Source organism: Brachyistius frenatus, unplaced genomic scaffold (assembly GCF_029030835.1).
Source record: "Brachyistius frenatus isolate BFR_SWC_R1_liver_20210118 unplaced genomic scaffold, ASM2903083v1 Contig_11, whole genome shotgun sequence".
Taxonomy (NCBI): Eukaryota; Metazoa; Chordata; class Actinopteri; family Embiotocidae; genus Brachyistius; species Brachyistius frenatus.
In genome coordinates, this window is record NW_027210610.1 from 6,827,632 (window position 1) to 6,842,822 (window position 15,191).

Consider the following 15,191-nt stretch of genomic DNA (forward strand, 5'->3'; position numbering starts at 1 on the left):
CAGCTGCTGTCCAAATTACAGTATGTGGCAGCTTAATTCACTTTGATTTATCACTAAATATAAATAATACCTTCACTGAATGTGTCCAAAATAACTACAAGGGTGAAATAATATAATACAAAATCTTTAAAATAAAATCAGGTCTTTTTCTTTGCACATGTTAAAAAAGAACAGAGTCAAAGGAACATCGGCCATATTCCTCTCCTGGTGCAGTGAACGTTACAGTGGAAAATGGTTGCTGTTGTCAGCAATAAGTAGTAAACTCCTGAGGATTGAGGTTTGCCTGAGGAAGAGCCTGCGGGCTCTCTACAGCCACTCACACTTTCCTGATTCGCTCCGTAACCCAACATCAACACAGCAAGCTGTAATCTGTGCTGCTCAGTGAACTTCAGAACACTCAGCGTGGAGTAGCAGACTCCTGCAGGTTTCTAGTGGGAATCCAGAAATGAAAGAAAATAAAGAAGAAAAATACATTTTGAACATGGAGGAAGCAAAAGACAGATCGAAGAATAGACTCAAAGGGTTGCGAGTGAATGATTAAAAAGAATATTTAGAAAGCTATAAGGTAATCAATTAGCCAGGTGCGATGAGTCATCAACATGCCTGCTGTGTTGATCAAATATGTTAAAAACTGAGTGTCTACATGGCAGCAGGACAAATGTAGAAATGTGAAGCACGATCATGACAACAGTTAGTTCTGCTGAGGAGGCCTGAAAAGCGTTAGAGGTTATTAAATGACAGGATAAATGCAACCGTTTCAGCGAGACACTGCGGTCACCTTTTTTAAACTGTTCCTACGTGTTGGTTTGCAAACATTTTCTCTTTGAAAGAAAGATTTCACGACACCAATTAATGCACAAATAAAGGCATGTTTACCAAGAATGTAGGAGTCTGAACTGTGTTTCTTACTAAAACATTTTTCCATCCTCCCACTGAGAAAACAACTAACCCAGCAGCAGGAAAGGTTACAAAAAGGCAATCTGAGTCTATTTTACTTCATGAACAAGGCCACTAACATCTCAGCACACTGGTTATTCAATTTTCTCTCTTAAAAAACATCCTTCAAACATTCAGAGAGCAACATCTTTCCAAGTGGCTTAGTGTTCAAGACACAATGGGGGAATATTTTACTGACTGCTGCAAACTATCCTCCTCGAATCATCCTGGACTGAACCTGCTGAGAGTAACTTAAGGTCAGGAAAGTTCAGTTTGCATGTTGCTGTTTTGCTTCCTCTTGTAGAGCTGCACAGAAAGAGACTTAGTTTGTGACCATTTTCTTTAATGCTGTTACTTAAGTGTTCTAATAGCAGGATCTAATAGGCCAAAGCTGTTTTATAAAGCAGAGGCGCAGATTTATTTTCTCAGACATAATTTCCTCTGCTGCAGTTGTGAGTCTGCACTGATGAATCCCATGCAACCACTAACCTTCAACTAAGGTTTAAGTTGCAATAATGGTTTAATTCTTTCAAACATGGTCACTTGAAATGGCGATTTCACATTATTTTCTTTTGATTTAGCTTGGAACTGTTCTTAAAGAAAAATTAAAGTCTTTCTTTTTTTTTCCAGGTGTTATTAACTGTTGAAGCAAATTTTTAAGATTTACCCAACAATTTAATCTAATGTTATTGTTGTTTTTGCTATGGATTCTGTTATGTGAAGGACTTCGGGCTGTAATTTGCAAAAATGAAAACATCTATATTCATATAACTGTTATGTTGTAGTTGTCACAGTGGTCATGGTGGTAGTGGTTTCATTGGTATGTGTTATGAGTTTAAAACAATGATTACATGTTGCTGAACAGTGGAGACCATACCCTTGATGCTGTGAGACATTTAGCTTCTAACCATACGCCATATTGCACAGATATTAAAATAATCGTGGCGGTTAAAGCACATAGAAACTGGATCCTCCCTTAAACCCTTGGCAGCTACACACAAGTGCTCAGTTTTTGTTTCATGTTGTATAGGTTGCACTGTAACTACGTGCGGCTTGAAACCTGATCCCCTGTTTGTTTGACACCCGCCCCTGTATATGGTGAGCAATCTGATCTATGAGCGGTGACAACGTCCTTTCTGAGCTGTGAAAACAATCCTGCTATTCTTGAACATTTTGGGTCAAGCCTGTTGGAGAGCGTCTCTCTCATTCATGCTGTGCGTTTGATGTCGATTTGGGATTCTCTTTGCATTTTTATAACTGTTTGATGTGACAGAATTGATCCATGCTCATTAGAACAAAACAGTATGTTCTGCTCTTTTATAAATAAGAGACTTAAACTTTTCCTACTACAGTTTGCGCCGCTATTCAGATATTAAAGCACCCACAATCAAAACATGCAGTGTGCAACCCCAAATCCCACACGGGCTTAGCCATGATTTAAGCCATCCTGGAAGCAGCCCAACCACTCTCACAGTGAGGCGTAAAGAGCTTAGGATGGGAGGGGATGGATGTGTCTCCCTGCAGGATCTTGCTGTCTGTCTCAGCTGAAATATGACGTTGTATTTCACTTGCTTCAGAGTCTTGAAAACAAGAGACAACGTAGGAAAACTGATAATAAAAAAAAAAAAAGAAATTGAATCTAAAAAAAAAAAAAAAAATTATGTTTTTTCTTTGACGTCTATCACAGAGAGAGAAAAAAAATCTCTAGTTTGAGCACAGGCCATGACTCACCTTTCTGGCAGCACTCGAGGGGATTTTATTGAAAAACTTTCTTACTGAAAAACAATGGAAATGAAAATGTGTAAATGTTTTTCTTCGTCTGAGAAGCTGGACAGAAGACCTGCAACAGCCACATGTATTTTTACCGGCTATGGAAGACCATCGTGGATAATGGTGCCATATTAATGTACATGACTGAATATATATTCTGAAGTTGGACACAATTTAATTGCAATAAAGCAAACAGACCGAGAACTGCACTAAAAGAGAACTTTTTAAGTTATCACCTGTCGTGTGATCAGTTTGTGACAACAACTATTAACCTCCAAATATTAATTTTCTCTAAGTGGCCGTGTTCATTAATTAAACTGGACTTGTCAGGGGGAAAGCCAGCTTGACGTTAAGTATCAATAAGGAGTTACGTCACCCCCTTTTACGCCTGCCTTTCAGCGGGAGGAAAGGGGAGATTGTGATTAGTTTTGTCGACTTTGTGAGCTCTAATAGAAGAGCCGTCACCCGGTCGTTGCGTAGCTCGTGATTTTTTTTAATAGAATCTGCAGCGCCAAATTTGTGACTGCTTATAAAAATGGATTTCGGGGATGGCGAAGAATGCCACGACAATGCACTTCTCCACAGATTTGAATACGATGCCACTCCACCGAACTAATTATTATCCACTGATTGTTTGTGCCAAATGAGATCCTGCTGAAAATGTGGCTGCCAAACATAGAGAAGTTCAAAATTAGAAACGTCTCTCTCCACCCCCTGCCTCCCCCCCCTCCCCCCCATGCCCTCCTACCCCTAGGGGGATGGTAATTATCACACCTGATACTTGCCGATGTCCAAAACTAATGGTGTGATTGCTGTGAGAATTCGGCCCCACAAGTGCAGAGAGTTACGGATCAAGCGAGTCTCAATCTGTAGACTCTGCAGGCACAGATGGCCACAGGTCAAGACAGCCTCAAAGAAACATGTCGACGGAACATTCACATTTGTCGGTGTGCTGCACAGAGGGCAAATATTAATGATGTTATAAATCGAGATAGACAGCAGACACACCGCGCACCATCCAAGGCAAATCAGTATAGACAGAAACCTGTATGAATTTGGCTGACATTGCATGCAAAACTTCTGCACGCACCAAACAGTCAGCAGCCTGCTGCATGACGACGCTGACCACCACAGTTACCAGTAGACGAGGTCCTCCTGTGACATTTACATCCCAGAAAAGGACTGTGGTAATAAAAAAAAAAAAGTAAAGGGTGCAGTGGGAGCAGCAATGCAAATGAGCCTGGTCATTATACGCCAGGGCAATTAAAAAAAAAAAAAAAAAGAGTTCACGCTGGCGGTTCTATAAAGCTAATTGGACACAGTGATGCTTTGAGCTACTGCTAATGCCAAAAAGCTAACACGGTCCAAATAGTAATGCTATAAAATGGTCTGTTTAGCAGACACAATATTCGCCGTGTTAGTTTAGTAAATTGGCATGCTAACATCGGCCAATCATTAACAACAATCATTTTGCAGGTATTCGGAAAAAGAAATCAATACAAATAAACTCAAAGTCTGTGGTTTGAAACTGTTTGGCCAGTGAAGAGTAAAGGGATCACAATTACAATTCATCCCGAAGGAGAAAGTAATGTCGACCGACTGACAGACCGGCATCACCGTCCCTATTGCTACGTTGCCGGCATGGCTAAAAACAAAGAATGCTTGACCTCGAAAGAGTGTTTGCACTGCAAATGGAATTAAAACATTTTTATTTGTAGTCTGTTTTTCTCTACAAGGATTTTTACATTTTGGCCAGTTCTGCAATAACCAAAACAAATGCCAAAAGTCTTTGGAAAATGAAAGAGCTGGAAAAAAAAAAAAAAAAAAAATATTCCTTGCAAATAAATTGTGGAGCCTAACTAAATTGCAAAAGTTTAATTACCCTTGACAGTGTAGTGAAATTATTTCAGCTAATGCGAGTCAATCAGTATTTTCTTATTAAATGAAATGTCATTTTTCTAGACTTTAAGGCATTGATATGCCATATTCCTTCTTGTTTCAAGGTACAGGCCCTAATTTTGAGAAAACTCTTGACATCATTTTACTTTTATCAGAAATACATTGATCTCAGAGAGGTGGCAGTGTTCAGTAAAGAAAGGTCTTAAGAGTTAGTTGTAGACAGTAATGACTTATGAAGATGTTCTTGGTTTTGACTAAGGACAACAAACGTAACAAAATAACTTCAGTCTCGAATGGCATTGTTTCCTTCTGGAAGGCCCAGACAAAATCAGCCTGGCAGCTGCTGTCACCCGAAAATAGCGTCAGACTTAGAGGCGGGCAGAGAGCCGAGTGACGCTGTGCACGTTGTTGTACTGGGTGCGGTAAAAGTCACACACGATCCTGTTGGCGCAAGAGTCCACAGGTGGCGAACAACGTTCTGTCTTTGCCACAAGGCCACGGGCGTGTTGAAAGAATATCGGTTACATATAACAACACTGACGTCCTGAAGATTCAACTGGGAATGTAAAAAAAAAAAAAAAAAAGTTAAAAAAAAAGGCTCAGACAGTAAAGGCTGTTTCTAGTCCTTTCATGCTGAACTGAACACAGTGGAAAATGTGTGATAATAAAGCAGCACTAAGCTGAATTCTCAATCATGTAAAGGATAAGTGCTCCCATCACTTCCGAATGGCACAAAAGTGTTTACTCTTTCTGTGTCTCTCTCTCTTTCCCTTTTTTTTTTTTTACTCTCATCAGACAAAAAGCTTTTCCATGTAGTGGCTCAATTGCTGCTGTTCACTAGCCTCTCAGAGGAGGAGGGGGGTGAGTTTGTCTGCCTGATGAAAATGCCCTTCTGGCCCACCTATAATTTTGTTCAGAGCTCATTCTCCCCCTGCGGCTGCTCCCATGCCAAATCAAATCTTGGTGACAGCGGTCAAGCCTTCCTCCACATGTTGACCCCAGTAAACTGAGAACTGAATTGTGAGCACTTTTTGTTTGACAGATGGTGGTGATGATGAGATTTGAAGTGACTTCGCTGAAGCCGACACCCTTTGCTCACTTTTTAACCTGTGAATGTTCAGGAAGAGGCAGATAATGCAGCCAAAGGGGCTGTTCGAGCCTCCTACCCGCACACTGCATCCAGGATCTCCATCCCAGAGCTGTGTGTCAATGGCATTCAGAGTGTTCTCCATACACCTGGCAAAAAGTGAGTGCACTTGGCAGATTGTCCATTTAAGAAATTTAGTTAGATAAAGCTTCTGGATAATTCATTATTAACGTGGACTTCAGTGTAAGCCTGATGCATGTACCAAAAGCTGCCCCATTTTTTTCCCCTCCCAGATGCACAGATATCATACACATTAGTATTGCAATGAGCAGAGCTCACACTATGATGTCCATCAAGGATAAACATTCATACATTTTCAAGGAAATCACATTCAAGAGCACTTTTTATAACATGTTTAGATGTTTTCTTCAGCATCAAATGAAATGTATAAGGCGATATCATGAAATCCAATACTTTGACTAATTCAATGGCAACATTCTGAAAACATATTTGTTTTACAATAACAACAACATGGGGACCAGTGATGACAGGTGCAGCAGCTGGTCCGCTACTGTAGCAGTACTCCACATATAATGTTCACAAAGGGTCATTTAGTTACAGCTCATAACATTAGCAGGGTGCTGCCATTACGTTAAACATTACATTTCCCTCATGACGCAAGCATGTGTGTGTGCGCGTGCGTGCGTGTGTTTAAGAGTTTATGTTAAAATGCATTCATTTGATTAAGTGATTTGCTTTATATATAATAATAATGGAATAATGGAGTTTTGATAGCATTAGTACCAACTACCAAATTTCTGGTGACATTCATCTGTCATATGTAACTGTGGTACAGATCGTGAGGGCGCAACCACATCTAACTGAATTCATGGTAACATTATGGAAACCTGGGGACTGTTTAAGTAGTTTTACTTTGCATGACAGGATTGGGTAAAACCCAAATAGTAGCCCTACATGCCAAATTATGGCATTTCTAAGTAGCTTAATGTATCCTAACCGCAAAAATATATGCAACGTCTCGATAAGACATGTTACTGTTAGAGATGGGACATGATTTTTGAATAGTCATTCAAATATAAAATAATCGATTGACAGCGACTATTGTTTATCCTTATTACTCGTTTTTACTGGCGCCTGGTTGTAATACATTACTCCCAACAGAAGGTGGCGGTAATGCACCTAAAAGCTGTCTGCGCACCGCCATTAAACGATATAAGGAGGAGAACAAATTGCTACCAGACTCCGGAGCTTTGCCAGGTAAAAAAAAAAAAAAAAAAAAAAGCTGTTGCGTTGTGAGATTAGAGAATAGTCCTTTCTTAATCGCATTGTTCAGAGCGAATTTCAAACAGTAGTGCCCATCCCTAGTTACTATGTGAGGATCCTTTACAACAAAGAAGGAAAAGCAGCCGAGTGTTCACCGGCGATGCTAAGCAATCAGACAACTCACCCAAGTCTGACTTTAATACCCCTGACTCTGCTCGACCTGTGACTGTGACTCGGGTTAGGGGGCAAAGACTGAAAACTCAATAGTGCCAGAGGGCATCTGTGTGCTCCCATTAATAGAAAACCTTTCTCTGGGCAGAATAATAGCTTTGCGACATCCCAGCCCCCCTGTGGACCTCTAGAGCCGAGCACACGTGGGCTAAATGTCACTCCGCAGGTTCCCATCATTTAAGAGAAATCACATTTTCCTGCAGGAAACACTAACCTAACCGTCTCGATGATTGCATTCGTAAGCGAAGTACGACTGAACAGGAAATAGATGGCTGACATTACAGGAGACCTGCTGGGTTCATTTGCCACAGGTATGAACCGCAGCCAACTGTTCCCGGCCCCAAAAGTGAGTACTGTTTGTTTTGACGCAAGTAAACAGCAAAGTGATGACATGTGTGATGAATAGGGAAGGTGGTCTTGTGTGATGAAAAAGTGACTGGGGGGGGGGGGAGGTAGGAGGGAGGAGGGGAAATGCAATAAGGCATAAACTGACAGATGGGATCCTTCTGTGTCCCCAATCTGGGGGAAACAACGTCGCTCATTACATACAGCAAGCTGCTGACCTGAAATTGTCAAAGTAAACACGAGGCCTTGTCTTTCCCGTTTTATTTGAGTGCTTGAAGAGCAGAGCACCGATCTCCTGCAGATAAACCTTTACAGACTGAAAGGTCATCGGGAAGTGTCATCCCTGCTAATCAAATAGCCCCGAAGGCGAGGTTTGATCTTTTGCAATCTGCTAAAATGTGAGGCCGGCCGGGCAAATAAGGACCGTGTCTCCGGTCCTTCCACAGGGCTGCCTGCACCTGTCCGTGACTCAATAGTCACTGTCAGAGGTAAACATCCAGCTCAGTCTACAGCGGTCCTCGTCTTTCTGTAATATGTAATTTATCATTTTTGTTTGAAATGCCAGATTATGAGAAATTAATTCTGCGTACTGTAAAAAAAAAAAAAAAACTGACCCTTTAACTCTGAGAGGATCAGAGTCAGAGTGAGTCAGAAAATGTACTTGTCTGTCTTGAGTCATGTACTTTAAACATTAACCAGCTTCGTAACCTTTGCGCCATGTCATACCGAGTGTTTGTAGACGTAACGGATCAGAAGCCTTCAATAGAAATTAGTTTCTTTTTTTGTGCTTTTTGTGACATTAAAAGTCACTCATTATTTGGTCCTATAACTTAAGATTTGTGGTTCGTATTTTACGTTTGTGTCCTTGGTTTCATATTTTGAATTGTTCGTTCGTCTAATTTATTTCCTTTTTTCTTTTTCTTTTTTTACTTCCTTTGCAACTACTGCTTCTGAGCAGTGAACAAGTACCGTGTACAGTATACGTAATTGAATCTTTACTGACAGCAGCCACTGTCTGTTTAATGGAGATATACTGTATAAACCTACATTAAAATGGCAAAATACTGCACATAACCTGCAGCTGAGCCTCCATTTTGCATAATCCACGTCTCAACTGTCTTTAAGGGTGAAGATTTATTCTCTTCTCAACTTCACATTCACATGCACCACCAATAACTGACGTTCCAGGAGAGGTAAAGTTGAAAATCAAATTGATTCGCCCTCTCCCAGCATATATTAATGAAAGGCTGCCAAATATATCCAAGTATATAACATGTTAAAAAAAAAAAAAAATGATGTCCCGGAGTAAAAAAGCTATTTTAGAATATTTCAGGATATAGCCTGCCTGCGAAAAGTGTGTTTTTGAAGAGAAAAACGGAGGTGAAGATGCTGGAATAGCAGCTCAGCAAACACACGCCGACAGATGCATGAAATAAATGTGTGCACAAACACCCTGCGCCTTTCGTTTAAGCCCTCCCGTGCTCCTACTCCCCGGAAATATTTGCTCTCAGATGGCCTGGAAATAGGCTTTAATGTGTCCCCTAAAAAGGCCGAAATAGAAAAACACACATCTGCCATGTTTAGGTAAGCTCCAGTTGCCATGGTTACAGACGAGCACTGGCTAAACAGTTGTGTGTCAAGCCATCATTGAGACCGAGCACTTGAGCTGCGCGCGCGCACACACACACACGCACGCACACGCATGCACACGCACACACACACACGCACACACACACACACACACACACACACACACACACCAGTTGAGGGAAGCATTGGTGTTTCAAAGTGAAAAACAAGGAAGCACAGAGGATGGCAGTGGAGCTGATGTCACGCTTCTGTTCATGTGTCAACATGAACCATCACTGCCGTCTGCGCTCAGGGTGAACGATTAGAAGATGTCGTGGAGGCAACCGGAGTCCAGCCGGAGTTTTTTTTTACGATACTTGGAGCAAGACAAAGAAAACATACAGTTTGTAGCACAAACTGACGGCAAAAAAAAGTCTTTGACTGCGGGTAGTAATCACCTCTTTATATATTTAGCACATTTTATGACGAAATACATTTTAGCTGTCAAAATAAAGATCCACCCCATCTTCTTATCCTTCCAACAGAAGCTGTCCCACAAACATGAACTAGGTGGTTCATTAATATTCCACATAAGACCGTAATGGGTGAGTGTACTGCTCACCCAGAATTCATGATTAACAACCTCTACACGCCGAGCCAACTAGAGATGCCGCACCACATTTCAGGGGGTGGGTGAAAGTGGGATCGAGCCCCAAGCACTGCGGCAAGCTTTGGCATGGTGCTCCCACTCATGCCATTTCATTTCATCACTCCGCAGTCTTAGTATTTCCTTTGCCAAGCACTTATGGCCAAATCATCAAACACTCTTGTGAAAAAAATAAAAGTGGAAATATAAAGCAGCGTCTCCATCGCACCAAAACTGTCCTCGACTCGATGTCCGCTCAGAGGGTCGGACAGGTTACAGCAAAACAAAAAGGATCTCATACAATATAATATACCCATGATCCCATGTGGTCGAACAAGCATGTGTTCTCCACGTGACACTGTCAACAGACGCACCGGGCGCCGTGGCAACCCTTCAGCTGACCACCTGCAACTGTTAAAGGGTACACGTCTCTCCCTCCTTCCTGCTCCTCTGCATCGGTTTCCCACTTCTGTCTGAGGACATTATGGCGTGAATGACCTTAATACACTCCTTAAATCTCTCTGCTTTCCTGCCCCGGCTTTGTTTTGATGTGTGTGCCTCGCCGTCTGAGAGATAACTCACTTCAAAATGATGTATTTATGAGTCGGACGAGCAAAAAAAAAAAAAAAAAAAAATTCAAAGAACATTCAAACATGCCCAATTGGTGGCTTGTCAGATTCAACCTACTCCGGAGCAAAGATCTGTCTTTTTCCTTTAATGAATATTTTCCACGAGACAAACATACTATGAGGGAGTTGAACCCAAGCGCCTTGCTGTCATGAGTAAGTTCGGGGTGATCGTGATCGGCTGTCACACTTCATCTACCTGACGTCTTAACCGACGGCCTGCTACATGTAGGCTAGAGTAGCTCAAGATGCCAATCAAAGATTAAACGAAGGATGGCGACGGAGTGTGAACTCACCAGGACTCTTCCTGTCAGCGTCTGAGCGGATATCATGACTCCGGCCCAGTCTTTGACCGAGGTCATCCAGCCCACCTCGCTGGCCGCTGCGCCATCTTTGTCCGTGCGCTTAATGCCATCGCCTGTGGTGATCCGATGGACCGGCTGGAAGAGGAAAAGGATGCAGAAGATGACAAAATTAGATCATTGATGAAAGTTTAAATGATTCATTCAGAAACTCGACAACAGCAACAAAGTCTTTGTGAGCATTAAGAAAAAAAAAAGTCATCTTTTCAAATGAAAAATTCAAGTTTGGCATTATTATCGAGAGCTACGATACAATAATCGTGTACATCGACCTACTGCCAGTGCAGGAAAGCTTTTAGGCTGTTCTGTCACTCAGGGAAAACTTTTCTAGCCTGGAAATGATGCTCAAACAACCTAAGTTGGCTCTTATCCCACTGGAGTCACTAATGTCTCATGAGGCTTTGAGGTCATGTGACTTCCATGATTGAGGTCCACCATCTTGTTTTCAGGCAAGTGCATGAAAAATGCTAGAAATTTCATCCAACTTCAAATAAAAGGAACTGGCAATGCGGGAACAAGACAGTCTTTCTATCATTGTAAGTAAAAGTAATGTTGTTGTTTTTTTATATTTCCAGGCATATTTCAAGTAGGTCAAATAGCTAAGAACAAACAAACAAATAACAAATCATTCTTGACTTAAATGAACAAAAAGAAACATTCTGCAGTCCTAGTGTCGGATAACGCTTGTCCCAACTCAAACTTGACCATTTACCAGGTCTTCATTGAGCGCGGAGCTGGCATCAGGAGTGTCAGAACAGCAGCTAAAATGTTTTACGCACTACTGGGTGTGTTTAAAACCATGTTTGGACCTGTGAATACATTGATATCTAACATTGCATAACATGACAAAGTCTCCCTTTAAATATGCATTACCGTAATCGTTATTTTTGGCTACCGCAACTCTTTGCGAGAACACATTGAGTAGCATCTCATTGTCAAGTCTCTGGCCGTCCGATGAATGACAGGCCGACATTCACTCTCCTTTTAGTTCTATCCTGGTCTCCAACACCACCTGAGAAAAACGTCTGGCTCTTCAGGTGCTAAATGCTCTGTTACATGTTCATCAGCTTGTCGGCAACTGCGTCTGTCTGTTGTTTGATACCGGAAAGGTAGATATTGGTTTCGTCTATGTTTTGTTGTTTCTGAAAAAGGGTGCCCGCTCCGTCTGACACCAAAGTTAGTAAAAAAAATTCTGAGAGTAAACTGAAACCAAAACTTTTGGTTGTAAAACAAAACTATGAGCTGAAAGGTGTTAAAGGGTTAAGTGATAATCTTCCGTGGATTTGTCCCTACAACCAGCCCACTTCTCACTGAACATTGTAATTGAATTAATTGTTCATAAAACAATATTGATTAGACCATATCCAAGTAAACAGAAATCCAAATTATGTTAATAGGAAGTACGACCTACGATTTTTGTTGTTGTAGTTAACAGCTGTGCAAAACAACATGAAGCAAAAATCACCACTTTAAAAACATAAATACATCATTCTTAATATAGTGACCCGTCTCAGGGCCTCCAAAATAAACCCACATGCATGCTTGCACACATGCATACAGTAAACAGGGAGGGAGAGCAGCAGAGACTCCAGGAGTGTATCCATGGCAGCCACTGAGCTCCTGGTGTTTCTGCTCCACTGAGTGGGCTGCCTGCCTGCCTGCCTGCCTGCCTGCCTGTCTGTCTTGCTGCCCGTCTGTCCGTCTGTCTGTTTTTCTGCTGGGACTGGCCATGATTCACGGAGCAGGAAATCGAGACAGGATGCAGAGGTTAGCCATGCTCCCTGATGAAACACCCCACAGCCTCGAGGCTAACACGACTCAAACTCTTTACCCCGTGACATCCCATTCCTCCTCTACCTTAATGGTGTCACACATCACTCTCTCTAAGGCCTCGCTCTCCTCCGGCTACGCTCATCAGGAGTGATTTGTTGATGCCACTCACACAGTTAAAGGGGAAAGATAGCCTTTCACCGTTTACATGGTTTCCAACACGTGTCGTCCACTATTACAGCGCTCTTTTTTGTTGTTGTTGTGGCGTATATGCCAAACATCTCGGCATGCTGCATTCTCCAGGTGCAGAATGGGCTATTGTGTGTCACTGTAATGGGGCAGCCAGCTTCAGAGAACTCCAAGAATGCAACAGGTGTTGTGCCTCCACTCCCCCATAAATCTTTGTAGAGCTGAAAGGGGCGCAGCACCTCGAATATAATTGAATGGGTGAATGAATATGCAACAGACACATACGGGGTACGCTGTTGTGATTTGACAACAAGGGTGTAAAAAGAACTGAAATCCTGAACTTCTTACTTTCCCAGCTCTTCTTATCAAGCAAACCGATTCCCTCCGAAGACGTAATTCCACGTAGATCACACATGTAGCTGAACTAACAATGAGTTCATCCCACTAACAAGTAGACTATTTTCTGTGTATTCAAAGTCTGTTATAACTGTTAAAAATAATATAAATATCTGTTACTGAGACAGGAAAGAGGCACACACGTGAAGTGGGTGACATTTCTTTCATTAAAGCGGCTGCTGCCATGAACAATAACTGGAGCTCAAATGTGTATTAATCCACTGCTGAAAATAGTCCCCAAAAGCCAGCCCACTGCGCTAGCTTCACCTAGCCTCTCTGGCACAACAACCACTGCTGAGTGATGGAAAACTCGGCTTGTGATTTTTCTCAGGAATGTTGTCACAGACACTCAGCTCATTCCGTTTGTAATCCATCAGTACGCCTCGTGCTCCGTTACATCATTCGCCGACTGATTTAACAGAATTTTTTTTTTTAAAGAAAACTTTTGAGATTATCACTTATCTTGAAAAACGCAAAATGTTTTTTTTTTTATTCAAAGTAGACTGTTTTGCATTTAATATATGATAAGATAATTGGAATGGAGGAAAAAAAAAAAGGGTACAACATGGACAGGATGCCGGTCCATCACAGGGCCAACACAGAAACCATCCACACTCACATTCACACCTATGGCTAATTTGGAAATCACATCTCTTTGGGCTGCGGGAGGAAGCCGGACGTACCTGGAGAAAAGCCATGCAGGCACAGGGAGAACATGCAAACTCCACACAGAAAGGCCCTTCTTGCTGTGAGGCCGCAGTGCTAACCACTGCACCGCCCAAATTCAGTCATGTTCAGAGCCATTTGTCAGACACAAGCAGGCCACCATCAGACCATGTTACACTTCCTGCAGTCCGTCCAGAGCCCTGCAGCTAACTTGATAACACTACAATGACATGTCCAGTTCACTTAGTCGCTACTACAGCCAATGAGATACAGGGACGGGAAACTTTGAAACTGCAGTTGAGAAGTGTCAGGCAACAGGTAGCAACTGTTTTCACACATTGTTTTCCTTTACTTGTGAATTGCACAGTTTAGTATTAATTTGGGTAGACTGTAGTGTCTTTTGTTATAATAATAAAAAAAAGAAAATAAGAAGCACTTTTGCTGCAGCTATTTTACACAATTAACGAAACTACTGATATTTTCGAGGGCTAAATCATTTTAGTTTGAAAAAGTTTTCACGTTCGAATCCCCTTAAGGAGATCAGGGTGAGCGGATCAGACTGCAGGGTTAAAGACTAAAAGGGAAAAGAACACGATGTTTGCCTCGTCAGAGGGCAGCCTTTTAAATTAGAGTTAAACTATGAAGGAACATCAGCAGTGGGCCTTTTAGTTTCAATGGTGGTAACCTGGCAGCAGTAACACAGCGTCTTCTCTGTTATCTGGAGAACTTTTGGACAGGATGCACGGAATGAAGACTGTGAGAGGTCAAAGTATGCTGAAAACAAGCTAGTTTGCATGATGTGCTGTCTGACCACAGAAAAGAATCTCAGACGATTTTTTTGTTTTTTTCCTCGAACGCATTCATGGTGTTGCACATTTGCACAGAAAAAGTGTCAAAGTACTTGCGTGAAGAATGGAAAAAAAAAACACTGTTATATGATCCGTTAAGCATTTGGACACCCTGACAGTCCCTGTAATACACTGACAACCAATCAACAGAGAATATCAGAGTAGCACTCATTTTTACTATATGATAGAATAAATGACAACCAACAAAAAGCTGGATATCATAAATTAGCAGCTGTTTAATTTGCTATTGATTGAATTACATACAAGTGAGCACATACAGAATATTTAAGCACACTGTAAAATCCCTAAACCTACCATATATGTTCTCCTTTGTTGTAGGTATATTGTAGAATAATTTAAAGGGTCTAATAGTCTTATTGAACTTGACAATCAAACATCTTTTTGGAAATGCTTTTCCAAGAATGAGGAGCCCTGCAGCAGACAGAGTGGAGGTAATGTTATCAGCTCAAGTTATCGTGTCGAGGGAGAAACATAATTGGTGGATCCACCCGGTGATTTGGATGCCCTGCAAAATTTAACGGGTTGCCCGGTCTATATCCTTCCACA

General features: G+C 41.7%; 1 protein-coding gene across 14 annotated transcripts in view; it reads right to left on the bottom strand.

Annotated features, from left to right (window-relative positions):
• The window catches only part of LOC138617123 (calcium-activated potassium channel subunit alpha-1a-like), an 84,184-nt gene that overhangs the window by 62,696 nt on the left and 6,297 nt on the right, over positions 1-15,191 (bottom strand). For all 14 annotated transcript variants that reach the window (XM_069691851.1, XM_069691862.1, XM_069691854.1 and 11 more), the window contains exon 2: positions 10,690-10,833. In XM_069691851.1, coding sequence (XP_069547952.1) covers positions 10,690-10,833 — 144 coding nt within the window. The remainder of the gene's footprint in view (positions 1-10,689; positions 10,834-15,191) is intronic.